This window comes from Varanus komodoensis, unplaced genomic scaffold, assembly GCF_004798865.1.
Source record: "Varanus komodoensis strain SLA01 unplaced genomic scaffold, ASM479886v1 scaffold26, whole genome shotgun sequence".
Taxonomy (NCBI): domain Eukaryota; kingdom Metazoa; phylum Chordata; class Lepidosauria; order Squamata; family Varanidae; genus Varanus; species Varanus komodoensis.
The window spans coordinates 5,467,223-5,493,536 of record NW_025335684.1 but is presented as its reverse complement, the minus strand read 5'-3'; the positions used below and the strand labels follow the sequence as shown (position 1 = coordinate 5,493,536).

Genomic DNA, 26,314 nt, shown 5'->3' with positions numbered 1-26,314 from the left:
CCATAGGAAGTCCAAAACAACTAAAGATCTCTCCTCAGTCAACTCCTTGTCTAGATGTCTAAATTTCTAACAAGCGAAATTGGTTTTCTTTTCCCCTCCACAGCTGGAAAAATGTTGCCCTAGATCTTTAAGCTAAGGAGCCAATTAAGACTCTCAAAATATGGAGAAGTTTTCTCTCTCCCTTCCACTCACCTGATTGGTCACGGTCTTGACAGTGACTTGGTTATCAGTCTCCGACTGAATTTCTGCTGCAATGAAGCCCTCCTTGTCACTCTTGACCCAACAAGACTTCTTGATATCATATGGCTTGTTAATGGCCTCAATTTTCTCCTTCTCACTTGGAGCCAGGAATTCCATGGGATCCACATCGTCCCCACATTCTCCTTTATATGCGCCAGGCATCTTGGCTTGGATTTAGGCACAAGGCAGAACCAGAAGGAAGAAGAGACACGGAGAACAATGTTGCCCAGTGGTCCTGGAAGAAGAGGAAGCAAAGAATCTGTTTGAGAACAAGGAAGAAGGACCCGTACTATAATTATTAACAGAGCCATTAATCTTCACACCTTCTGTGCGCAAGACCCTTGACTGTTCCTACACCAGGAATTATGAACACCAAAAGCTCCCTTGCACTTGGTCAGCATGTTGATCCATCAAGCCCAATACTGTCAACACCAACTAGCAGCAGCTCTCCAAGGCCCATTTCCCCCACTTGACCTGGGAATTAAGCCTGAGAACTTCTGCCTGCACACAAGTCCTTGACCACCGACCAACAAACGTTTTCCCCAAAGATGTTTTCTACGGAGACAAGTTACCTGCCAGAGAGACAAGGCCAAGATGCACCCCTTGTTTACAAGAGACTGGCTTGTGTCTTTTATACCCATCGGATGAGTCTCAAGATATCACGTTCTCCTTACAAGCAAGTGCTAGTGAACAATGCAGCGCTGATTGAGCCAGGACCCGTCCTCAGGAGGGAGATCAAGTGAAGCCCCGGTTTCTTGGGGATTTCTCCGTGTTCGCTCTCTTCTCCTTATAGGGCATCTAAGAAACGCAGCTCTGTGGCTCAAGGGACCGGAGGAAGGCTGAAATAGAACCCCCTGCCTTGCAGATTTCGCTGCTAAAGGCGTCCCTTTCAGCCACAAGGCTGAGCTACAGCGCATGAAAGCCAAGGACGCTGGCCCAATTCGCACAGAGAAGGACGCTTATTACCCAGTGTGTCCACGGCTCAAGTCCAGAGGAAGACACACTCCCCGTTATTCCTTGGGCCCTCTGCCCAGGACTGGCAAGACTGGCTGGGTTCAGACATCACAGCAAGGCAGCCCTGCCTGGATTCTACAGCCCGATTCTTTATTTGCCTCGGCCTGCTGATGAGGCAATCACATCGCTTCCATGTAAACACCATGTCTGCGCCCCTGCTTCGTCCTCCTGCTCACATCCTGCGTTCTAGCAGCCCCCACCAGCAAAATCCCCTTCTTTTCTGTGTTGTTACCCATCAACCACAAGTGCCTCTTCCTGATTGGTCCATTGAGGTTTTTGGTCCATTAAGGTTTTTAATCCCTCTCATTATATCTTGCTTTTTTCCTTTCCAGGAAACTCAAGACAGCTTACATAATTCTCCTCCTCCTCGCGATCTTATCCTCAACTCTCAATCTTGTCCTCAGTCCAACAACAACCCTTTGAGGTAGATTGGGCCAAGAGTCTGTGACTGACCTGACGTCACCCAGTTGGCTTCATGGCTAACTGGGCCACTGGAATCTAAAACCCCAAGACCTAGAACCCAGACTCCCCGAGTCCAATCTCTTAACTGCTACACCACACTGGCTCTCACTGTACCCACATCTTATTAATGCTTCCTAGCCAATCTCTCCCCCAAAGGACTTTTTTTACATTGAAATAAACTCTCCGTCTCAGAAACTAAACAGTGTGACTGGCCAACCAACAGAAGCAAAGCTAGCAAACTGTAGGTAACAAAGATTAGATGCCTAGAGTAGCCCCTTCTATTGCCACTCTTTCCGTGATACTCTATCGTGCTTTCTCGCCCCAAACAGAAAACCAGGGCTCACCCATCTCTTTTCCTACTCAATCACCATCTTTAAGGGAGTTTCATGGGATGCATGTTGGGACATTGTGTATCACTTCCCAACCCAACCCCAGCTAGGGATGGATGTGAAATTTGTTTGGTTCATTCTTTCAAGATCCTCTCCAAAGTTGCAAATGTCTCCATGAATGGAATAAAATGAGATTTAATCAGTTCAAATGTGGGAGAAAGCGAAGTGATGGATCAGTCCAGCCAGGTCTGGGTTCTTGGTGCTTTGCTCTTACACAACTGGATTTGAATCGCTATGTTCAGTAATATTTGCGGCACTTAATTTGGCTCGCTAGCTAGCTATTTCTTCCTCCTGACAGGGTTGCCAACTTCAGTGCTTCTATGGCAGGCAAGTATGTTGTGCTTCTCTCCATTCTAGGAATTATTATTAATTATTATTAATAATAATGCTACCCTCAGAACAAGAACTCTGCTATGTCTAATTCTAGATGCTAACCTGGTCAGAGCAGAGACTTGCAAGTGTGTTTATTTCTCCTCTGCTAATGTTTCATCAACATCATTCACACTGATGGCATAATATAAATAAGAATTAGAGCTGATGACAGACTAAATCCATGTTCTTCACTTAATTACCTGAGTTTTAGCTAATGAAGCGGTGCAGCCAATTTGCATGAATTCACCTGTGTGCAAACAGATAGCAGCAGCAAAGCAAAACTTGGAGATGGATCCAGACTGGGTTTGGGTCCTTCCGAACAAGGTTATATTCAAGCCCTTGTTCTGGCTTATTCCCAGAATTTGGCCCCTTTTGCATCATCGCTGCTACTCCCATTTTTTTCTTTACCATAGAAAATCTGTTAAACAAAAAAGGTGGAATAGACACACAATGTCTTCCAGGTCTTGGTGCTAGGATCCCTCTGCCAGAAACCACCCTCAATAACTTTCGATTCCATTGGATTTGCACCACCTCGGAGCAGTAATTCTTTGCCATGCACAAGCAAAGGAATATTCTTTGCCATGCACAAGCAAAGGGAACCTCTTCCGAGATTCTGTTTGCCTGTTGCAGATTCTCAAAATTGAAAGCAGGGACTTGTTGATCAGAAAGTGCCCTTTCATTCAGGTGGGGACCATGTGCCCCCTGCTGATGTCATTTGACTACACGTCCCATCCTTCTCAACCACTGGTGATGCTGGTGAGAGCCAATAGGGACTGGAGCTCAACAACATCAGGAGGTCTCGGGTTCCCCATCCCTGCTTTTAGCTAATCCAAAGTGTTCTTGATTTATTAATAAAATCGTCAAAGAATCTTTGGTCTCTTTGAAGGCCAACAAATTCAGTCCACTGGATTAGATGAAGATGAGCGCTCAGATCAACTGCTCTAACCTCTAAAATGAGGTCTCATTCATAAAGGCTCATGCCAGCCTTCTTGGTCATCGTCCCCCCCCCCCCGATATGTCGGACAACTGCCTCCTCCATTCCAAGCCAGCACTACCTCATATGGCTGGGGAGGATGGAAATTGTAGTCCAGCATAGCTGAAGGACGCCAGCTCAAGGAAAGCTTTTGCCGTCACAAGCCAGGAGGCCTGCCTCCCTCAAAGCACGGCAGAACCACACAATCCTGCATCAGTCTACTCAGAACTAAGCCCCAGCAAGTTGAATAAGGCTTAACTCCAAGCAAATGTGTATAGCATTGCAACTAAAATGTTGAAAAACTCATTAAAAACCCCACCAAAATATATGTTTAAAACATTAACTATCAAATTATCCTCATTCCACACACTGGAGGAAAGCAGAAGAGAACCCAAGGTCAGCCAGGCAGAGATGGATGGCCAGAATTTACGCATTCTGGAAAACCAGCTGGTAGAACTTCTCCTGGACTCTTCCATTTCAGACTCCAAGAAAGGGGGGCTGCATGCTTGAAAGCCTCTCCACGTCATACTCTCCCCGTGCTGTGAAAACGAGTGTGTCGCACGTAGGGGAAAGTACGCTTGGGCTGTTTCTCAAAATAGGACTCGCCTATTTGGGGGGAGGTCGGAATTTTGCTCTGCGCTGGAACATCCAACCTGCATGTGCGCCCAGCACACAGTGGGCCAGTCCAGGAAAACCTTCGCCCCTGACTCCTGACTCGGAGCCGCCTGGAGAGGACCCTCGGATGATGTGCTCCGAGGTTCTCGCAGCGCCTTCTGCCACGTTCTCTTCTCACAGCCATTCCTGTCACTCACTTCTGATGAGCCTGGGAAGAAAGATTAGCTGGCACTTCCTTGCAGTCAAGGTCCATTACGCTCTTCCCGGCTGCAGCTAATTAGCAGCGCTAACGGGCAGGAAAAAGCCCTCCTTCCGTGACATGAGAGACGGGGCCTGCGTGTCACAGAATTATATTAAGCTCTGGATAAAGAGGGGTGCATGTGCGGCGGGCGATTCTATTAGTCACTAAACAGCTATATAGAAACGCGGATTCAGCATGTCAGGGTTCTGCCTCATTCCCAGCTGTCGCCTGGGCTGGTCCAGCGTATTCCCGCCGGAGCGCTAGTCCGTCATGGCCCAAACAAGGGAAGAACCTTCCCAGGCTTCTATTTACAGGTTCCCTGGCGGAAGGAGAGGTGGCCTCAGGCATGCCGGGAAGAAAAGGCCTGGAACTTCCTGGGCAATTTCTATGCTTGACTTTTTTTTCTTTCTGAGAAGACCCCCACGACGCCTAACTTTTGAGAGCGTGGGTGCTCAGCCCCATGACTTGGAAACAAAGGCTGTCTCGGGAAGTCAACCCCCGTGGCTGCAGACCCGAATCTCTCATTTGGCGCCCGGAACTTGCCCAAAACAAGTTGACCCCCACAACAATGCCCTCTGCCACACCATGGTGCTGTTTGTGGGCACTTCCTGAAAGCAAGCTCGGGGCATTGATTATCTCTGTTCAGTGCTTTTTTTGTAAGAAAAAGGGTGCTGGAACTCATGAAATTATTTATCTTTCGCACATAGTCAATCGCTGTACACACACCCACACACGTCAGTTGTGTAACAAAACATCACGGTCGCCGCCCACAGTAAGCACTCAGCGCGCGACCACACAACCAATCACAAGCCGAGCAGTGTCATCACAACCAGCGCGGACGAAGTACGCACGCATCGGACTCGACACACAAGCAGCCCGCATGCATCGTTTCAATGATTTTACCGCCGACCTGCTACGCTCGACAGGGCGATTCAAATCCACGTGGACCAAACATCAAATTTTCAAGTTACTTTAAAAACTTGGAAATCTGTCGAAAAAAGGTGCCGGAAGTCCATTCCAGTGCATTCTATGACAAAAAAAGCACTGTCTCTGTTGTATCAGCAACAGAGGGAGGGCATGACATAGCTTTTTGCTTATTTCCTGCTCCCCCCCACCCCGAGTTCTGGTAAGAGCATTGGGATTGCTACTATTGCCTTAAGAACTCCAATTAATTTGCAGCAGGTTATTCTGCAGCCTACCTTTTTAACTTAACTCACAGATCCTACAAAGTTCATACTTTCAAGGCCTATCTCTTCCTTCTTTACCTGTAAACTGGACCACCCCTTCAATCGCAGGATGGCTTAACGTCTGAACAAACACACCAGGGGTCACTACAAATAATCTTTATGCACACTCAGCGGGGTTGCATAATCCTTATGAGGAGGGGTTGGCTTCTGAGGAAACACCCTCAGGTCGCTAGGCATCCTGCTCGGTACATCCATCCTGCAACCGCCCGCGCCTCTCCTTCCTGCATGGCTCGTCCCCTGGCAGCGTTTGCCGCCGTTCCTAACGATCCCCACGTGCGGAATCCCCGCGGGTTCGGCGCGACACGTGCCCGCGGCAGCTCCCGGGGAGAATCGAACGCGGGCGTCCTCGAGGGGGCGGGGCTGCGTGCCGGGCGCACCAATGGGAGGGCGGGGGCGGGCCGCGGCGCATTTCCCGGGAGATTTAAGCGTCGGACGGGTTGCCCGCGAACCAAGCGAGCAGGAGGGTTCGATGTAACTTTAGAAGTGCTCCTTCTCTTTCGTACGTCCCTTTAGCTGGATCCAAGCCTGGCTCTACTATTAATTGCTAGATCTGAAGTGTCGTGAAGGAGTAGCTTAATTGCGAGCAATTAAATTTGATAATATTCAGGGTTTCCCCCCCCCTTTTTTTTTCTCTTGCCAGGGATGAGAAAAAACTTAGTAATTTTTTTGTCTCAGTTCCCCAAATAACTTGACTGGCTTTGGATGTGAATGCACATGGACTGCAGTGGTGCTTTTTGTCTATTTCTGGGCTGTTCGTTGGTTTGTATTGTATTTTGTTCATTTTGATAGTCACCTTGTGCTTTATGTTTTTGACTGCTTGTGTGGCAAGTTTTTTAATCTTGTCGGAGAATGTTGTTTGCTGGGTGGGCAAAAATGAAATGAGCAAACAGGGCTGATGCTGGTCTTTAACAAAATATGTGGGTCCAGCCCTTGGAGGTTATTTTTCCTCCTTATCCCTATCAGATGTTCTTACACTGAGATTACTAGCTACTTGGGAAATTGGGGTTTGCTTTAATTTTAGAATCTTTTTTTCTTGGTCCTTTAAGAGTTCAAGGTGTGCTTGCTCCTACTGAATTCAGTGGGGAATACTCCAGAGAAGCACTACATTAAAAAAAAATCATTTCTTTTCCATGGATGTCACTGTTTTGGTCCCCCTTGGCCTCTTTGCTTATGTTTGTGTGTTTTTAAATGACTGCTCCTTTTCAATGTTTGTAAGTGGCTTGAAAACAGCTTGGAAGCAAGAAGAGTGGAATATAAATATTTACTGTAAATGTTGCTTTAACTGGAAACAAGTACTTTTTTTTCCCCTTAACATTTGTCTTTTCCACTCCAAGCATTGTTTTAAATCTTTCTAAGGCCAGAGAGACACTGAATTTAAACCTGCAGGCTGGTGAAAGCTTTTCCTATAATTCTGTGTCTTTACACTCTGCCTTGCAAGTTTAGCAAGCAAAGCCACACTCTGACCTTCAATTAAAGCTACCAATCTTTTGTCTGGCAACATTTGAGTGAAGACTTAATGTTTCTGGATTTAAAAGAGCCATGCAAGGTTGAGTTTGAGACTGCTCTATAGGGTTGATTTGTTTCCTAGAAAGGAGGAGAGCGGAAAGGAATGTAGGATCCTCCATCCCGTTCTTTCCCACCAGTAAACGGCATTCTGTGGATGCTGGACATCCTCAGTGCTGTTTTTTCTGGAGGAAAAAACAATCACCTATTCCGATGATTGTAGTTCTGTGAAACCAGCAAAACAAGCTCTCCCACTTCCAGTTACAGTATTAATTTCTGGCAAGCCTGCCTCTAATTAAGACGGCAAGAGAGGAGGGGGCAGATGAGAGCACTATAACTGAACTCAGGTGTGACGTGTCTGATTGCTTAGGAGTGAAGGGCCACACCTGCCCAGCAACTTGTCTGCTGTCTGAGCAGCTGTGAAGAGAATGCCTACCAAAAATGAGCAAGAAGAACGGATGAAGAAATTTAAAAACAAAGGCAAAGACCTTGCGGTAAGCGTGTGGATACTAACACTGGAGAGTTTTTGATGGGGTACCAAATTAATTCAGTGCAAGTGGCTAAAGGAGTAAAGGCACAAGCCCACTATCTGAGATTAAATTCACCACTCCAGTTCTACAAATCCAGGCAGGGCTAGCAACCGATGTTGCCTTGTGATGTAGCAGCAAGAATTCTCATGTGATCATCTCCAAAATAGGCATGTGTTACCTGTCCCACCTGGCTTTAGGTTCCCCAGCCCCTGGAATGATGGTCGGTGTTCTCTTGCTACAGAAAGCACAGTTTAAGATTATTGCTACTACCAGAGAGGTTCGCCTGGTACCAATGCTTCTATCCTTTTGTCAAAAACCTTTTTATTCTCCCAGTATTTTAATTAACTTATTTTAGTGGTGGGTTCTATTTTAACATTGGATGCTGGGCAATTGTTCTTATTTTTATTTTTTTAGACTAATTTGCTGTAAACCATCCTAAGACTTTCAAGTATGGGATGGTATAGAAAAGTTTTAAATAAATAAATGGAATGCTACTTTGTATTTAATAAATCTGCCCCTTTTCCTCTGGTGCAAAGCCCAAGCTGGCTTGCATAGTTCCATGTTATCAAAAAAACAACCCTGTGAGGTAGGCTAGGCTGAGAAAGTAACTGGCTCAAAATCATCCTTGAACTTCATAGCTTGGGGGCAGAACCCCAGTCTCCCAAGCCCCAGTCCTGCATCCTAGCCACCACCCCACCCTGGTTGTCTTTTTGGGGGGCTCCCCCATGGAGCTGACATGCTTTATTTCTTACAATAAAAGGCAGGTGCCAGGTTGAGGAAAGCCGTGCCAGACAATCTGCTGTCCTTGAAGTTCCTGTCTGAAGCAGAGGCTTTTTCCATGGCTATATTTTTCCTCTCTTAGCAACAAATTGTTTCATAGAATTAATTAGTGATATATTGAAGGGCTGTAACACTCATCAAACTGGTTGACTCAACTGATGCAGGGTTGTTAAATCTACAATCAACATTTGAATTAACATTTTTATCTCTAGGATATCTATTTCTGTGCATAACATGCCTGAAGGGCTAAAAAACTATAGTTTACTGCCAGTTTTCAGTGCTGCCTTTTTATTTAAATCTAAACATAAGGGAAGTGTGAGATGCTGAGTTGTCATGTCTTAAAATATTTACAAGCAATCCTATTAATATTTCCAAGGAAAGCTTTGATTTTTTTTCAGTGTACCACTTAAACCACCCTGTGTATTCTTTTTCCCCATCAAGTATTCTGATGCAACTATTGGCCATGGCTTGGGGGAGACCAATTGACTACTTACTGGTACAGTGACTGCGTTCAGACAACACAACTCTCAGTGAAGTGCTGAGAGTGGGTTATTGTTGGAATGCAGTTGGTTGTTGAAACATGGGTTACTTGTTGGAAGTAACAAGCCATCCAAAGAATCCACGCTTTTTTGTGTAACAAACTGCTGGTTGTTCACCATGGTTTGTTATCTTGGCTGGGTTAGACCAACACAATACCCCAGAGTTCAATGACATTGTTATTGTGTTGTCTGAACCTAATCAATACATTGTTACTACTTTTTAGGTTTACTAAATATTTGTCCAAGAAGCATGCTAAACTGAATCTAAACAGATGTACTGGAGTAACAAACTCCAATTTCCAGTTGAGATTTGGAAAGCCCATATCACAGCATCACAGCCATGAGAGCTAGAAGCTTGCATTATTTAAATACCCCAAGCAGATGCATTTGGTGCTCAGTAGCCAATTCTACTGTTTCTGCTACAAGTTCCAGCAAACAATGGTTCTGCCTGGCTTTCTACTAACAGAAGTTGGGATGTTTCTGAATAACACCCACCCACTTTGAGTCAGAGCTTCTCCTGGGCATTGCATGAAACTGGATCCTAGCAGATAAAAATGACTGGTTCTACTTCTGCCCTGTGTCCAGATGAGGCTTTGAGATGCTTTGCTCATCGGATTTTACAGGGATTCCCCATGTCATAACTTGCTGTACTCCTGGTGCTTTCCTCCTGTTCATAGTTCAGGTAGTGCTGGAATGGCGTGAGCATCCATGGGTGTGGATGTCTGATGTCAGAACTTCCTGAGCTTTTGCTCCGGATGACAAGCACCAGGATGGTCCTGCCAACAGTGTTCCAAGGGGTGTTTTTTCGCAGCTGCATTGTTTTTGTATTCCGCTCCCAAAAGCTGTGTAATGACTGAGGGCTGCGGGGCAGAATGGAGGGCAAGCCACTGTGATCATGCCTACATGTCTAGAATCGTTCCATATAGAAATGCCTTTTCTAAGTCTTGAATTGAACAGTTCTCTTAGGCCTGTGAGGTGAAGGATAAGCATTTCATTATTTCATGTTTCCATATTTCAAATGAATGCTTTTGGTCTCCCCCAGGTATCTCAACTGTGGAACATGAAGGGAAATTCTTTGTGGGTGGGTGCTGTATTTGTGTAGTACAGGGCAGACAAAGAGCAGTGTTCTCAGTAAAAGAATAAAGAACACAGATCTGTTCTGGGATGAAGCCAACGGGCAGTATTTGCACACTTCCAAGGTGATACCAACAAAAACACCTGCATGCAGGTAACTAGATTCTCTGCTGCTCGTGTCCATTAAAAGGAGGGGGGAAAGATGCCACATCTGTGGATTGTGGATGTTGGAGATGCTGCAAACCAATTCCCCCCCCCCCCAGCATGTGATGCCCTCAGTAGTGTGGCAGACACATTATAATTCCTGATTTTTCAACGGAAAGCTCCACCTTGCCCCTCTGGAAATGTTGGAGGCGGCATCTTTATTTATTAAAAGCTTTTGTATGCCGTCCTATTATTCAAAGTCTCAGGACAGCTTACAATATTTAAAAGAACAATTAAAACAATTTCTAATAATAATAAAACCAAAACAAATCACAAAGCAACAGAGCAACTAAAGGTTAAAAGCTGTTAAATTTTAAAATACTGTTTAAATAAAAAGGTTCTGGCCTGGTGCCAAAAAGAGTGTAAACTCGGCACCAGGTGTACCTTTCTGAGGAGTACATTCCTGAGTCTGGGCGCCACAGCAGAGAAGGCCCTACTCTGAGTTGATGACCTTAGAGAGGGTTCCAGAGCAGGGCTTCTCCTGCAGGTCTTAAGGGCCGTGAGGGTGTACAAGGAACATTTCAGGATGCCGTCTTGATTTGTAGCATAGCAGGAGAGCTCCCCCCACCTGACTGTAATATTCGGAGTTTCTTGACTACAGCATGGTCCTTCACTGTCCCCCCTTTGCAGGAAATGAGGAGGCAAAGGATAGAAGCTGGAGTCGAACTTCGCAAGGCTAGGAAAGATGAGCAGATCCTGAAGCGAAGGAACATCTCTCTCACCCCAGAAAACCAGCTCTCCCCAGAGAAAGAACAGAAGAACGGGGTATGTTCACGGGTTCTTGCAAGAATGTTCTCTTCCTCCATTCCCCAGCTTGGTCCTTTTCAGGTGTTTCGGACTACAACTTCCAGGATTCCTGACTGTTGGCCATACTGTTGGGAGGTGAGGTCTAAAACCTTTGGAGTTGGGAAAGGCTGGACTCCAAACAAGATGCTTCAAGAGCTTCCCGGCACCCACCTTAAGCCGATCAGGTGTTGGGTGATATAGGGGTTCCCAGTGTCAGGAAAGCCTCGATGGCAGCTGCAACAGAAAACCGGGTTCGGTCAGGAAAGACCCCTTTCGCCTCGAACCTCCGCAGTTTTATTGAAAGATCACCCAGGCCCCCTGCAGTTACTTACGACAGCGTGTGACCGGGAGTGGTCTGCACCGCCAGCTACAAGCTTTTAGAACATATACAGAGTGTTTTATAGTTTCTGAGTCGCATGGGCCCAGCAGTTGGGCAGTTGATGGCGAAACACGGGGCGCACAGAAGGTGAGAGCTCTGCAGAGCGGGCGCAACACAATGGCCTTTGATTGCAGGGTATTAACTTCATGATCCTGGGATTATTGTGAGTCTTGGCATGCAAATGAGGGTGGTGGTGATGCTGTTAACCTGGCAGCCTGACCAGTTCTTACTGATCGGCAAAACAGCAGCCTTGGCAGCTTCTTGGGGAAGCCACCAGGCCCCACTTCTAAAACTAACAGCAAATGCCCAACAGTAACCCGGCTTGGAATTATTGGGTGCTTCCTGAGAAAGGGGTGCAAGCATTTTAGAGCACAAAGACGCACAAGCAGCTCTGTTCTTTCAGGGTTTAGCTGAGTTTTCCCAACACCAGCATGGAGCTCATGAGCACTAAGGTGCCTCCAGGCACCTTTCTGGTGTCCACCAGGTGCCCCTCCACCTGAACACACCAGCCGTTGGGGCTCCTGCAATTCCATTTCTGGTGATGTCGAAGGCTGGATTCCAAGTCGGTCTGTGTTGAGGACCGGCCTGCACTCAGCCTTTTGCGTCGGTGTCTTGTCCTTTGGCAGGCCTCCTGTGGCAGCCATTTTGTGATGGTGCTCAGGGTTTTTCTAATCACCGCATGGGCCTGTAGTCCAAGGAGGCGACCTCTCTTCCTCTCGCCTGTAATTGGCCTCATGGTAGCACTTCAGCAGGAGAGGCTGCAGCCCAGATGGAGTCCCAGCCCGCAGTGGCCAGGCTGTGGTGACTAGTGATGTCTGCAGCCACTTTATAAGCCAGCCCATAGTCTGGTACAGCTTTACGTTTTTCTGTTGGAGTAGGTAGGGACTGGAACTGTTGCAATAGCAAGCAGGGAACCGAATTCTCTTTGTCCCTCGCCAGGCAGATAAAGAGATTATTCCAGAGTCTGCAAAACATGTTCCCAGAGTAATTCGGCAGGGAGCAGCTGTGGGTACCAGGCCGGTGTCGTGGCCGGAAATGGCGTACGCTGCCATTTCTCGGCCATCGTAGGTTCATCAGCTCCTCGCTGTTCCCGCTGCAGGCTGCGCAACTCTCTTTAGAGGAAATTGTTGAAGCGATCAAGTCGGAGGACCCGTGTCTCCAGCTGAAGGCAGCTCAATCCGTCAGGTACGCTGAAAGGGAAGCCCCAGAGCTCTGCCTCTGGAGACTCTCCTGCTGGGTGTAGCGCCTCACTGGGAAATGGGGAAAAACGGCTGGCTGGCTGGCCGACCATGGAGGGCCCTGGGATGCCTCTGGAAGATGGGGGTTACGTTGGGCCCCATCAGTGGCGCTTCTTAGAAAAGCCAGCCACCAAAAACCTTCCCCCCACTGCTGCCACTTCTGATGGGCAGAAGGCCAGTTTTGAAAGCCCACTGTGTCAAAAATCCATTGTAAGAGCTCTGAGTTAGAATATTCATTTATTTTGATTATTTAATATTTATTTCTCTCTTTCTCTGTTCCCCATCTCTGGAACTCCCTCCCTAGGGAAATTTGCCTGGCACCATCTCTATTTTCCTTTTGGCTCCAGACAAAGACAAAGCTTTTTAGGATTTTTTTTAACATTTAGCCTGTATGCTGTGGCCCTTTTTAATTGATTTTATAGATGTTGAATTCATTATGCTTTAATTGGTTTTTAATGTGTTTTTACTCTGTTAGTATGCTTTATGCATTGTAAGCTGCCAAGGAAGGCTTTGGCAATTATAGGGTGCCTATAAATATATGTATGTAAATAAATAAATGAATGAAATTTAAATATTTAAAATTTAAATATATATTTAAATTGTATTTTGTATAATTATGTATTATATTTATTTTTCTTATATTTAACATATTATATATAACAATCCAATATAAATATTACACAAACCCCGACCCATTCCCATAGGCTCTGTGGTTTACAAGAATTTAAGACCAACCATGGGTAATACTGACTAGGATAGTATTATAATATTGACCATATAATGGGCCGGTCATATTTGGTCCCGTCCAGCTTGCTTTGGGCTTCACTCTCGCGAGAGGGAGGGCCCACAAAAGCTTTCCTCCAACAGGATCAGGCCCTTGGGCTGAACGAGGCTCAACCCTGCCCCAAGGCAGCCCGTCAAGGCTATCATACCTGTGTTTTCCGCCAGGAAGCTGCTGTCCAAGCAGAAGAATCCGCCCATCAATGAAGTCATCGAAGCCGGGATCATCCGCAGACTGGTGGACTTCTTGTACCACCACGACGCGCCCAACTTGCAGTTCGAGGCTGCCTGGGCCCTCACGAACGTCGCTTCGGGGACGTCCGACCAGACCAGAGCCGTCGTGGAGGCCAACGGCGTCCAGGGCCTGATCGTCCTCCTGTCCTCCCCCCACATGCACATCTGCGAGCAGGCGGTTTGGGCACTGGGCAACATCGCCGGTGAGTGGCGGGATGGCGGGGGATGGACAGCTGGCCCGGGGACAGGCGCCAGCTGCATTATATAGTAGTATGTAAATATAGTATTTATAATACATTCAGTTTTATATTTTATCTATTATATTACTCACCGTTGCATTTTGATTTTGTTTTTGACTTTGTTCTTACTGGTGATATGTTTCTGTTGGTTTCACGCACATTCTTAACTGTTAATTGTTTTTGCTTGTTTTGGTTCTTGTAAGCCATCCTGAGGCATTTTGCATATAGGACAGGATATACATATTTTAAATGTTATTTTTATGTCTGTTTTTTCATTGAAGTATGATGTGTGCACGCCATATGATACACACATACATGTTGATGGACTTAAACTGCTTTAATTTTAATTATGCCCGTAAGTGCTTTGGCTGCTACTTTTTGGCAGAAAGATGGTGTGCAAATCCCGTAGACATGCCCATGGATGATACATTCCCTACGAAAGAGTGTCCGATAGCCATGTGAAATGTTCATGTTCTACAGGTGACGGCCCCATGTACCGAGACACCTTGATCAACTTTAACGTGATCCCTCCACTTCTGTCTCTGGTGGCACCATCCACCCCGGTCAGTTGCGCATTTGTCCGTGATTCAGCATTTCCAAACAAAATTTTCAGTACTGAGGAAGTACTTGAGTACTTCAGCTACAAGTTCACTGCCCTTTAGCTATCCATAGCTGGTTAGCTCACTTCCAAGAAAGCACACAGCAAAAATCATTCTTGGTGGATTCAATTCTGATCTTGTGCTAAGAATTGGTGAGGGAAAACATTTTTGGATCCACTGTTGCGGGAGGCAAGCCTGGAAGATGTTCACCTTTTATGTCTCTGGATAGATGGGGTGGGTCCATCGCTTTAACCTGAGGAAAAGCGATGGCTAATAAAATCCACAAGCTACAATTTTGACTCTTCCAATTCTGATTCCTTGTAGTCTCCTCAAAAAGGGAGCTAAGACTAACTGGATGCTAAGTTATGATAAGCCAATTAAGAGAAGTAAATGGCATCCTTTAGGTCCAGTCATCTAGGAACTGGCATAACACAAACCTGGTTTTGGTCTGTGGTGATAGCAACTTGAGGATCTGGAATGGTTGATCTAGGGCCAGAAGGAACATTTATAGCTTTCCAGGCCATGCTGGGTTCCCAGCCTGTGTGGTGAGAAGGTTAGTGTGTTGGCCTTCAGGGTTCTGGAGATCCAGGTTCTCCCCTTGCTTGAACATATAATCTGCTTTCAGACTGGTTTCCTGAGGAACATCACCTGGGCACTGTCCAACCTCTGCAGAAACAAAAACCCGTATCCACCCCTGGGGGCGGTGAAGCAGATGCTGCCTGCGTTGACCTGCCTCCTGCAGCACGAGGATAAGGACATCCTTTCCGATGCCTGCTGGGCCATCTCCTACCTGACCGATGGGTCCAACGATCGCATCCAGATTGTGGTTGAGTTGGGGATCCTACCACAGCTGGTGAAGCTCATGACCAGTCCAGAGTTGCCTATTCTGGTAAGCACACACCTATTTAGGGAAAGCAATTCTGCACAAATGCATCTTGACCACTACAGAAGATGGCTATTAAACATGCCGGGGCTGATGTCACTGTTTGTGTTTGTTGCATGGGACACTGGATGTTCCTTTTGGGTTTCGGGGCTCAGTCTGTAAAACCCCCTCCTTTTTCCATTCAGTGGAGCTGTTCCTTTGGGTTTAAAGTTGGCATTGGAGATCCTGAAGGACGCTTGCCTGTTTCATGCGTTGGTAAGGTCCTCAAAGATGCTCCAAGCCACACAGTGGAGCACGGATGGCTGGAGTCATGGGTGGCTTCATTCTTCCTTCCCATTTTCCCCCTTTCTTATCCCACCTTTCCTAGAAGCCATTCCACCTGAAGTCAGGGTCCTCCACCCACCCATGTTATCCTAGCAACTGCTCCGTGAGGGACATGCTTGCCCCAAGACCTGGCAAAGGCTGCCAGTGGGCCTCACGGGTGAGCGGCTGGCTTGAACCCACCTTTCCCCAGTCATCGCTGTCACGAGCCGAGGTTCCTCCTTCAAGCAGTCAAAAGCCACAGACAGTTTCCCTTGCAAAACTTTCTTTATTGCTCCCAAGAACAAATCACGCAGAATGGATCTCTGGGCATGCACAGTCTGTTGCACCCAGTCTGGTGTTTACCTCCAGGACCTCTCCTTAGCAGCATGTCCCATCCCCTTGAGGGGCTTTCTGAAGGCGGACACACCGCCTCTCCGCATTCGAACGGGCCTCCTCTCTCCGCGGATGCTGTGCCGCAGGCTGGATAGCAGGGCCCTGGCCTGTATCAGAACATTTCTCATCCTTGGAGCCCTCCTGCCCGCTGTGTGACTTGGGCATTCCCAGGGACCGCCTGCCCTGAGACGATCCCTCCTCCTGCTCCTGCATCCCAGGATATTGAGCCATCCCGTCCTCTGCATTCTCACTGGAATGTGCTTCGTTTTTGGACTCCCAATCAGCATCTGGATTGCAGCCAGCAATCTGTGGGAATGCGTTCCCAAGACCATCCTCCTTGATCCCAACAATAACCACGCACTGCAATTACTACGCCAGGCTTTCCCAACAGGGTGTCAGACCTGCAGCTCTGATATATTTATTTACGTAACTTTTCACTGAATAGCGATATTGGGTGTAGAGCGTATTTCTCGAGTCCTCCCAGCTTTGCTAATGGCTCTCCTGTTTCAGACCCCGGCCCTGCGTGCCATGGGCAACGTCGTCACCGGGACAGATGAGCAAACGCAGAAGGCCATCGACGCGGGCATGCTGGCGGTCCTGCCACAGCTCCTGCGCCACCGCAAGGCCACCGTGCAGAAGGAGGCGGCGTGGGCCCTGAGCAACATCGCCGCCGGGCCGTGCAGCCAGATACAGCAGCTCATCACCTGCGGGCTGCTGCCCCCGCTGGTGGAACTCCTGGACAAGGTACCCTCCTGCACTGCTGGGCATCCGATTGGCTTTTGCGTTCGGCGTCCTGCAGCGCAGCTCTCTGGCTGCGGGTCAGGTTTGTGGCTTGCCGCTGGCGGCGCGTTGCAGGAAACAGCTGCTGTTTGGGTGGGTGGGGAATCTCCTTTCTCCACTGCAAAAGGGTTTCTAGTCCTTGTGGCCACTGAGGTGTCCTTGGAAGTGTGTCGTGTGCGGGGAGGGGGGAGCGATGCCTGTTAGAAGCTCTGGAGCCCGAGCCAGGGTGCTTAGTGCCTTGCTCAGTAGGTCGTGATGAACCCATGTCGTGCAGATATTTCATGCCTGCAATAAGCGTGCTTGTGGCACTTCTTGGAGGAACCTTGGGGGTCTGTGCATTGTGGCAGGATTTTGAGGGGCAAGGGCGTCACTCCAATCGCTACAGGGTGCTGCTGTGTTGTGTCACTAGGAGTGTAGGGAACACCCAAGCTGATTGGGCTCTATTGCCAATTCCTGTGAATGTAGCTCCCTGGAGAAGCCCCTGATGCTGGGAACGATTGACAGCGAAAGGAGGAGGGGACGGCAGAGGACGAGGGGGCTGGATGGGGTCACTGGGGCGGTGGGTGTGGGCTAGGGTGGACTCCGAGTGAGGGATGGTGGAGGGCAGGAGAGCCTGGAGGAATGTTGTCCATGGGGTCGTGATGGGTTGGGCACAACTTTGCAACTAAACAACAATGACTGTAGCTTCCTGCAGACTGATCCACCTGGAATCCAGTTTTTTTGTGTTCACTGGCTTCTTTCCCACATTCAGCCCTGGCTAAAACAGTGAGCCAAGCTGAGCTTCAAACCCCACAGATGCTCAGGAACACAAAGTGAGCCCTCTGTTGCACTGGATCACTGTTCTGCCGAGTACACCAAGCTGGCTGGTCTAGTGTGGAGAAGCAGAACTCTGCTTGTGCTTGTAGGCAACAGTTGGACTCACTTCCTGTTGGATGCCTGGTTACCTGAAGGAGCATCTCCTTGCATATGTGCCCACCCATCCCTTAAGATCTGGGGCAGAGACCCTTCTCCGGGTGCCCTCCCTAAAGGAGATTAGGAGGGTGACTACCCAGAGAAGGGCCTTCTCTGTGGTGGCGCCCCGATTGTGGAATTCGCTCCCCAGAGGGGTTCGCCTGGCGCCATCATTTTATTCTTTTCAGCACTAGGCCAAAACCTTTCTATTTTCCCTATGTTTGAAGACCTGTTTTAAGTGGGGTTTTACATTGCTAAATTTTAGGATGCTGTGTTTTAATTTTTTCTTTTCTTACATTTTATTGTTAAATCACCCCGTAATGGGACGGTCTACAGAAGTTTTAAATATAAATAGATGCCCACGCAAACACTCGGCTCGAGCTGGACTTGGGGCAGAGAAAAAGCAAGCTAGAGTCAGGGGAGCCAAGTGAGGAAAATTTGCTGATTCTCATCCTTACCTGCATAAGGTTTTCACAGACTTGCTGACTGTTCTGTTTGTGCTTCTTGGAGGGGGATTTGCACAAAGTGCTCCTTCCCAGAGTCAATTTGGCTAATGGGCAGGTAGAAATTTAATTTAAAAAATGCATATCTGTGCAAGTACAGGCTAGTGCTTGTGCAGAGTCGTGCAAGCGGGATGAAACGCCTGTCCCTCCCGATTCCATCCATGAGTGGATGATGGAACCTGACAGTCCCTCTGGGGTACAAAACCTGAATGCACCCGTGTGGCATCCGGATGATGGTATATCAGGTGCTGTTTTCTACAGGGAGACTTCAAGGCGCAGAAGGAGGCCATCTGGGCAGTTACCAACCTCACCACTGGAGGCACCGTCGAGCAAGTGGTGGAGATGGTCCAGGCAGGCACTTTGAAGCCTCTGCTGAATTTGCTGTCTATCAAAGATGGCAAAACCATCTTTATGATTCTGGATAGCCTCTCGAACATCTTCCAGGTAAGGTGTAGTGCGTGTATCTTACTGCTTCCCTTAGCAGACTGGGGAGGTTACCAATCTGAATGCATTTGCTGTATGAATGAACTTCTGGGAAGCTACTGTTGGAGAATGAACTAGGCATGGTGATTAAGCGATTATCATAATTACATTATCATTTTAAAAATTATGTAAATGTCAGCCAGAGAAAGCCTGAGTGGCCTCAGGACTCTGTGCAGCAGAGAGAGAAGAATTTCTCTTTCCTTCTGTCTCTGCACTAGGGATGGATGAATCTGTGCATTTCAGTTTCTTTCCCTTTCTCGATTTGTCAGCCTAAACTTGGTTCATCCCAAGTACTGAGACTTTTTAGACTTCATCTGCACATTTGTATTTGCATATATGCCCTCATACAGGCATGTTTGCATGCCTTTTTTGCTTAATGCACACATTTTTGCAAGGAATTCTAACATAATGTACATTTGAGTGTTATAACACATACATTTGATGAACATTTGATTGGAGAACACCTTTCCAAAATTCAGGAAAATGCCATTTTTGAAGGATAATTGATTCAATCTCATCATGGTTTGGAAGTCCAACCCTAGCAACGTTTGCGCAAGAAGTGAGCTGAATTAATTTTTCTTCTGCCCTTGCTCTTTTGTGAGAGCTGTAGTAGGCAGAGAGGAGGAGAGCTCCACTCTACACCGTTCTAAGGAAACAGAGAGAGAGAGAAAGCCAGCCAGCCAGCCAGCTGCTCTATCCAGAATCAGACCATCTGCCCATCTGTTGGAGGGCTGTCCAGGGCTGGGCAGCTTCCCTCCCTGGGGTAGCACACCTGGATCCTTCCTCATGCAGAGCAGGTGCTCTGCTACTGAGCTACGACTGTGTCCCAGGGCTGAAAGGAGCCCAGGTTTGCTCAGCTTTGCCCAAGGACCAACCAGGATGTTCACTCTGACTTGCCTTCAGGCCATACACTTAACTGTATTCCTTTTAGTTATAAAATGTATAAGCTGCTCTAGTTGTATAGAAGTTTCCTAAGCTGTGTACAGCAAGGTCTCAGGGGAGAAAAATCAAAACACAAATCCATTTTAAGTTCAAATGGTCCTAAGAAAATCTGGGCTGGTCATTCAAGAAAATGGTACTTAAATACAAGTGTCTTTGGCAGATGCCAAAAACTGAGTCACATTGGTCCCCGTATGACCTCAGCAGGTGGGGAGTTTTGTAGACACAGGTGGTTTGCAAAATCTCTGCCAGATGGGGCCCAGGTCCACACAAAACCCCCTAGAGTACTTCAACCAATGGCCTTGGAAGCTGGTCAGGCAGGCAGCGAAGGAGCGTTCCTCATCAAACTTCTTCACAGAGGTTGGTTCCCTCTCTTTGGACTGTGCCATTAAAATAAAAGAAGTAGCAGACATTGGTTTTGTTAGAATCACCTCTGTATGCAAGCAGGAAATGAATGGATGGCCCAAGGACTCGGTGGATTCTGTAGGTCCGACCATGGCTTATCTTTTCACTCCAACCAGTCAGCTGAGAAGTTAGGGGAGACAGAAAAGCTGTGTCTTCTGGTGGAAGAGCTTGATGGCCTGGAGAAGATTGAAGCCCTGCAGACCCATGAGAACACCCTGGTCTACAAAGCTGCGCTGGGTCTCATAGAGAAATATTTTTCTGGCGAGGTAAGAAACTGTGAGCACTAGACTCCATAGCCCACCCATGTGAGTCTGGCTGTCTCTTTGCAGAAGTCCCAGAGAAGAGAACTAGCAGCTTCTAGGCTAGGGAATTCCTTTCTCAGGGAGAGAAGCAGTTGGAATGAAGGGTGCTTCCTGAGGGCTTGGAAGGCTAGTGTTATGGAGCAAGAGGCACTGGGAAGTTACACTATCTTGCTTCCTTGATGGATTTCCCCTTGGAAGAAAAAATACAGAAGCAGCGGCACGGAAATGTTGTCGAGATGGCCTCATAAAATCCCATGATGACACAGGATAATGGCACATGGAGTCTTGCCTGGAAAAACCCCAATGTTGTTAGCCTTCGGACCCTGGCTGAACTCTTCCTGTGACAGTTGTCATATTCTATTTGCCTTGCCGTGTGATATCCATCCTGAGTACCCAACTCAAGGTAGAACGGGCCTTGCCAGGTTTCTGATGTAGTTTAGGTCATGATCTGATGTAAGACAACTTTTCCTGACCAGGCATACAACTCCCAGCATTCCCCAGCTGGCTGAGCTAGTTGAGGGATGCTGGGAATTTGGGCCGCTGCTGCTGCTGCTGTTCTAAGCTTGCACTGGGATTACATGCCTAAACGTGCCGGCAGGCTACATATTAGAAACATAGAAACAGAGCGAGTCAGAAGGGTCCTCCCGGGCCATCTAGTCCGTCCTCCGGCACCAGCCGGCTCTGCTCACGACATGCCCACCATGTGCACGTCCAGCCTATCCTTGAACACCCGCACCGAGGGGGCCTCAACGACCTCTCGTGGAAGCCCATTCCACACCCTCGGGGTCCTGACTGTCAGGAAGTGCTTCCTGGCATTCAAATTGAACCTGGGTTCCCTGAGCTTTGCTCTGTTGGAGCACGTCCTGCCCTCCTCTGCAGGGGAGAACCGGTCTCTACCCACCTCCATGTGACATCCCCTCACGTACCTGTATGTTGCCAACAGATCCCCTCTGAGTCTCTTCTTCAGGCTGAAGAGACCCAGTTCCTCAGTCTTGCCTATACGGTATCCCCTGCAAACTGGCCACCAACCTTGTGGCCCTACGCTGCACTGACTCTACGCTGCATTAGACTCTACCTTGCAGCATATTAGACTCTACCTTGCTGCACTTTTACTTTTGATGGGTTTAATCAGCTCCATCAATATTTTCGGGTCTACTAAAGATGCCCCAACTGAGCAGCAGGCAGACTTTCTATTTCTCTGTGTGAAAATGCACAAGAAATTATAATTCCTTGTCAGTCCTTAAGCTAAGATGGCTCCCTGTCTCTGTGCGATGGGGAAGGCCTCAGTGATGCCTGCCACGACAAACCACACGAGCGGTTTCAAAACAAAGTACAGCTCTTGCTCCCAAGTGATGATTTGACTTGCACCTGGACCTGTCCTGGTAGCACTGAAGAAATCACAGCTTGTTAACCGCAGGGACTGGAACCCTGCCGTGTCCCCTGTTGGTGTGGCCATCTCTCTGCTCCCTATTTAAGCCTCCCTCGTTCTTCAAGGGGCGCTTGGCTCCTGCAAGGGAGAAACCTGCCCGAGCCATGTGGGGTCACAGCAAAGCCCTCTCCAGGCCAGCTTTCTGCTTCCATGGGGCCAATCGGATGCCCCAACGGCACCACCCTACAAGTGGGACTGGAGTGTGGTGCACCGCGTCCCCCTCCCGTGTCCCCCAGCAACTCATGCCCTGAGAATGACACGCGTGCAGTGCAGAGTCCCACCAGTTGGTTCTGGCATATGCTTTTGGGGGGACCATCTGCTGCATTGGATGCACTGTGATGTCCTTAAAGCATCTGATGAACCAGACAGATGCTTAGGATGGGAGGCGCGTCCAGCTGGATGAGACCAAGGCTACATCTGGTCCATCCTTCTGTCTGCACAGTGGCTAACTAGATGCCTATGGGAAACCTGCCACAGGACTGCGACGGCTCCCCAGTATACTGTCTCTGACACTGGAAGTAAGCAAGCCATGGGCAGCTCCTCGCCAACTGCTCATCCCCGGATTCACTGCAGGGGGTACACTTGGCCGTTAAAGTGTGATAGATCCTATGGTGCATCTATGGTGGAGATAAGTTGAGTTATTCTTGTATTTCTTTCTGCCCTGAAGACTTGAATCTGAAATCCTTGAATCCAGAAGACAACCAAGAAAGAGATGAACCCTTTTGAGATGAAGCAGCAGGTTCTACCACTGGTGAAAGGGGAGGCCTGACCCGCCTTGCAGATTTGGTGATGGGTGGCACATTTGGCGCAATGATCGAAGCACCAGAGGAGAAGCCCCGTCTGAGGATTGAATCAGCAGTTCTGTGGTTAACTATAAAGTATTGTGAATTTCTAGGGCATGAGCAGGTCCCTGTTTTCTGTCCTATTGACTGCTGTGGAAAAGGAGGAAAGGCAGAGGCAGTGGGACATTCTGCTCCCGAGAGGAAGGGCCAGGCAGCACCTGATCCTGTTCCTTGTGCGGAAGCTGCTGCGTTAGTGGAATGGTGCCCCTGCGCTGCTTACAGGATAGTGTCCTCTTCCATCCCCGAGGTCAGCAAGCTAGACTTGGCAAGCGTCTCCGGCCAGGCGCCATTATACACCCCTGCTTCAAACACACACGGGCTTTTCAGAGCAGGGCCGCTGGATCCTGGTGGCGGAATTCAATTTCAGATCAGCTCTGAGGAGCCGTCGTTCCGTTGCATTTATTTCCTGCCTCTTGGGAGGCGCCCAAGGCACTTTCATAATTGCGCAGTGAGACTTGCTTCTAACAGAGGGTGGGGTGGGGTGGGGTGGGGAGCAGCCCTGAGGCTTGGAGCAAAGAGCTGCGGATGCTTTGGGTCCTGTCCCATCCTGACCCCAGGTAAAGCAGAGGGTGCGCTCTTGCCCCAAGTCTTGGAGGAAGATTCAGGTTCTAGTCTGGCCAGCTTCTGTGCATGGAACTGGTGGGGGCTCTGGCACCATCCAGCCTTTCAGCTTAGCCCAATGCCTTGAACTCATCCTTCTATTTAGGCAGCGGTGAGAGGAGAACGGCACAGGCGACGTGCGCACAGCTTAAAGAGATGTTGTGCCTAAAATGCCAAGCAATGACCATTTTCCAAAGTGCTGTAACGTGGCTTGCTGGCCGCTTCGTGCATGCTAAAGCAAGCAGGTGACCTGTGCACTTTCAAGATGAGCAAAGCTCTTCTGGCCATTTCTTCCAGATCTCGACAGCTTATGCAGAAATAAATTGGGTCATTTTTAAGGTGCCACAAGATCTTAGCCATTGACTAATCCAGGTGCCCTCCAGGATGTGTCATTGTGGCCATCTTACCTGTCAGGTGAGGAGATGGCCTATGGCCCCCAGGTCTAGAGGTATGCAGGTAAATTTGCATTTCCCTTTATTCTTGGCCTGGCCTTCCCCTTCTCCTGTGCTTCAGGCTGTCATCCTCAGTGCCCGGGAGAGATGCAGGAAGCCGCATGACAGGGATGTGGCACCTGTGAGATTCCGACCCTTGAACCTCAGCCCCTGCTGGTGCTTCTCCAGCACCTCCTTGCAGAAACGCCTAAGCAAGAAAGAATTCAAAGGCTTTCTGTTTTGTTCAGAGGATGTGCCACCACTGTAAAGGAACCCAGAATTGGCCGGCATCTTACAAAATGCTTGCTCCCCTCCCACGTGCTAAGAGCAAGGCTGTCCTCTGGCAGATCCCAAAGTAGCCAAAAGGGGTACCATCCATGCACGAGGAGGGGGAGTCTGTGGGCTCAGGGAGACCCCCAGATTTGTTGCTTGGATTTTGGGAAATCCATCCAGACCACTTCAAAGACTGACACGTTCCCTTTGTCTGGTTGCCTGCTCATTGATGGAATTGCACTCGTTAACCAAATTGTGCTCTACTTATGCTAATCCGCACTAGCCCAGATGTGCTTGTTTGCATTAGCACAAAAACGCACTCACACTGATGTGAATTGGCACAAAAGCCCCAAAAGTCAAAAAGATGGTCTGTGTGATTCAGAAAAAGTGGGTCCTTTGGTTGGATTCATAGAAATCTAAATTCATTTGACTCCGCTGCAAATCTCTCTGACATCTCTAATTTGCAGAAGTATTTTTTTTTTTAAAGATGCTTGCCCACGACATGATGCCGTACGGTCCCAACGAGATGCCCTGGAATAACCCCTTGCCTCTCTGGAACACAGTTTGAAAATGACAATTTTAGCTGAGCAAAACAATCTAGCAATCCATTTCTCATAAGACGTCCCTTGCTAAATGAGACTGGAAGTCCATCGTTGAGACGGGATTTCTGTTTCTGACAGTAGCCAGCATGATTCGTTTATTTTTATTTTAAGTATTTCATTATGCCACTCCACAGACAAAAAGGCTCCTGGAGCAGCTTACACAGAATCAATTAAAGGAGACAGTCCCTGCTTGCGGGCTTACGATCAGAAGAGGGACGACACACAAGGAAAAAGGGAAGAGGCAGGAAGAGGGGTGCACAGAGGAACAGATGCCTTGGGGAAGTCCAGAAGCAGAAGGCAAAGGCAAGGCTCTCGTTGTCTAGCAACTGGCACAGCCATAGCCTTGTCTGTCCTGAATTCCCGAACCCCCCTTTCAAGGCATGTCTAAGGCAACGCATGGCAAGTCAGTGGCGTGTTAGCTCTGAACTTGGTTATGCAGGAGGGAGGGTCAGCTGCCACGGCCAAGGGGAGGACAATCCCAGGGACCCCTCCAAGTGCTTCTCTTGCCTTGCTGGCTGCACAAAATTGCAAGAAGCCCGCCCCCAGGGGAGAGGCACTTGCAGGAGAGCCGGTGCAGCTGGGTGGGCAGGCATCACGCCTGGCCCCCTCCCTCTCAGTCATCAAGGGCTGATGGAGGCGGTGTTGATGGCCTGGGCCAGGGACATGTGTGGGAAGGGCACCAGGTGTCCTTCGTGGCCCTCATCCTCACCCCTTTGAGAGCTGTTGAAGCCATCAGCTCGCCTTGCAGTATAAACCGTTGGCACATTTATCTGAAAGATTCTTCGCAGCCGAAAGCTCCTGTGGAGGCTAAACGCCAGTTGCTAGAGAAGGTGGCCCCGCCGGCTTGCAATCGAGCGACCGTCCTCTGAGTGGGATGGTGTGACTTGGCCTCATGCGCTACCAGGGGGGTGGCTGGGTCTGATGGACTTCTCAACTCCTGCTATTCTGTGAATCTGTGAGAAAGGGTTGACCAAAGGGGATAAAGAAGAGAAGGGGGGGGATCCTATAGACATCCGGCAGGGCTGGTGGAGTGTCCCTGCCTCTCTTTGCTGGCATCTGGGTTGCAAGGAACAGTCCAGACTGAAAGCACTGTGAAGAACGTGGCTTTCTCTGTGCTGCATCTGCTGCGACTCGGTTTGATCAGATGAGGGATGGAGATCTTTTCTCCAGGCCGTACGTATAGACAACTCTCTTTCGCACTCCCTGCCTTTGTCATCTTTCCCTCCAGTTGTTTCCTGCAGCGAGTGAGTCAGGGAGGCGACGGGGAGCTGTCAGCTTTTGGTTTTCCTGATGCCGGTAGGTGTGGTGACACCATGTCTGGACAGTGTCTCCTTTGTAAATTTACTTATTAAAGGGGTGAAGCAATCGCCTCATCTGTTGTGTCACTTTTATGGGCATACAGTTCTCAGGCCAACCCACCTCCCCGGTGATGGTAGGCATGTCTTAAGTGTTTGTGACATCTTGGAGCCCTTTCTCACGATTGTCTGCCATGGGAAATTATGGATTTAGGGCAGGAATTCAAGCGGTGAATGGACAGTCTTAGAAAGAGGTCCCTGGTAATCTTTTTAGGGTGTGATCCTACACATGTCCATACAGGGAAAAGGTCTAAATGGTCCATGGCTTTTAGCAATCAAAAGAGTTTGTCCATATGTTGAATAGGGTTGAATAGGCAGGTTGAAAGGGGCGGGGGAGGTTTGTCCAAACGTTTTGTTAAATTTTGAGAAGAGCATCTTTCCAGCTGTGTGGATCAGACTTTT

The 26,314-nt window shown here is 48.4% G+C and overlaps 2 protein-coding genes across 2 annotated transcripts in view; one reads left to right on the top strand and one right to left on the bottom strand.

Annotated features, from left to right (window-relative positions):
• Window positions 1–402, bottom strand: part of LOC123024952 (myosin-16) — a 41,474-nt gene extending 41,072 nt beyond the window's left edge. The window contains exon 1 of the mRNA XM_044433267.1: window positions 193–402. Within this exon, the coding sequence (XP_044289202.1) occupies window positions 193–402 (210 nt within the window). The remainder of the gene's footprint in view (window positions 1–192) is intronic.
• Window positions 403–7,484: 7,082 nt separating this feature from the next.
• KPNA7 (karyopherin subunit alpha 7) lies at window positions 7,485–25,426 on the top strand. The gene is made up of 10 exons (XM_044433656.1): window positions 7,485–7,550; window positions 10,814–10,948; window positions 12,448–12,533; window positions 13,535–13,803; window positions 14,320–14,402; window positions 15,064–15,327; window positions 16,528–16,761; window positions 18,513–18,695; window positions 20,195–20,344; window positions 25,175–25,426. Exons 1-10 carry the CDS (start codon window positions 7,485–7,487, stop codon window positions 25,424–25,426), a joined length of 1,722 nt encoding a protein of 573 aa, XP_044289591.1.
• Window positions 25,427–26,314: the final 888 nt, after the last annotated feature.

Coding starts and splice junctions, on each gene's coding strand:
- KPNA7 (XM_044433656.1), top strand. CDS start 7,485: ATGCCTACCAAAAATGAGCAAGAAGAACGGATGAAGAAATTTAAAAAC. Junction 13,804..14,319: donor GGCACTGGGCAACATCGCCG/GTGAGTGGCGGG, acceptor CATGTTCTACAG/GTGACGGCCCCATGTACCGA. Junction 20,345..25,174: donor AGAAATATTTTTCTGGCGAG/GTAAGAAACTGT, acceptor CCTCCCTCTCAG/TCATCAAGGGCTGATGGAGG.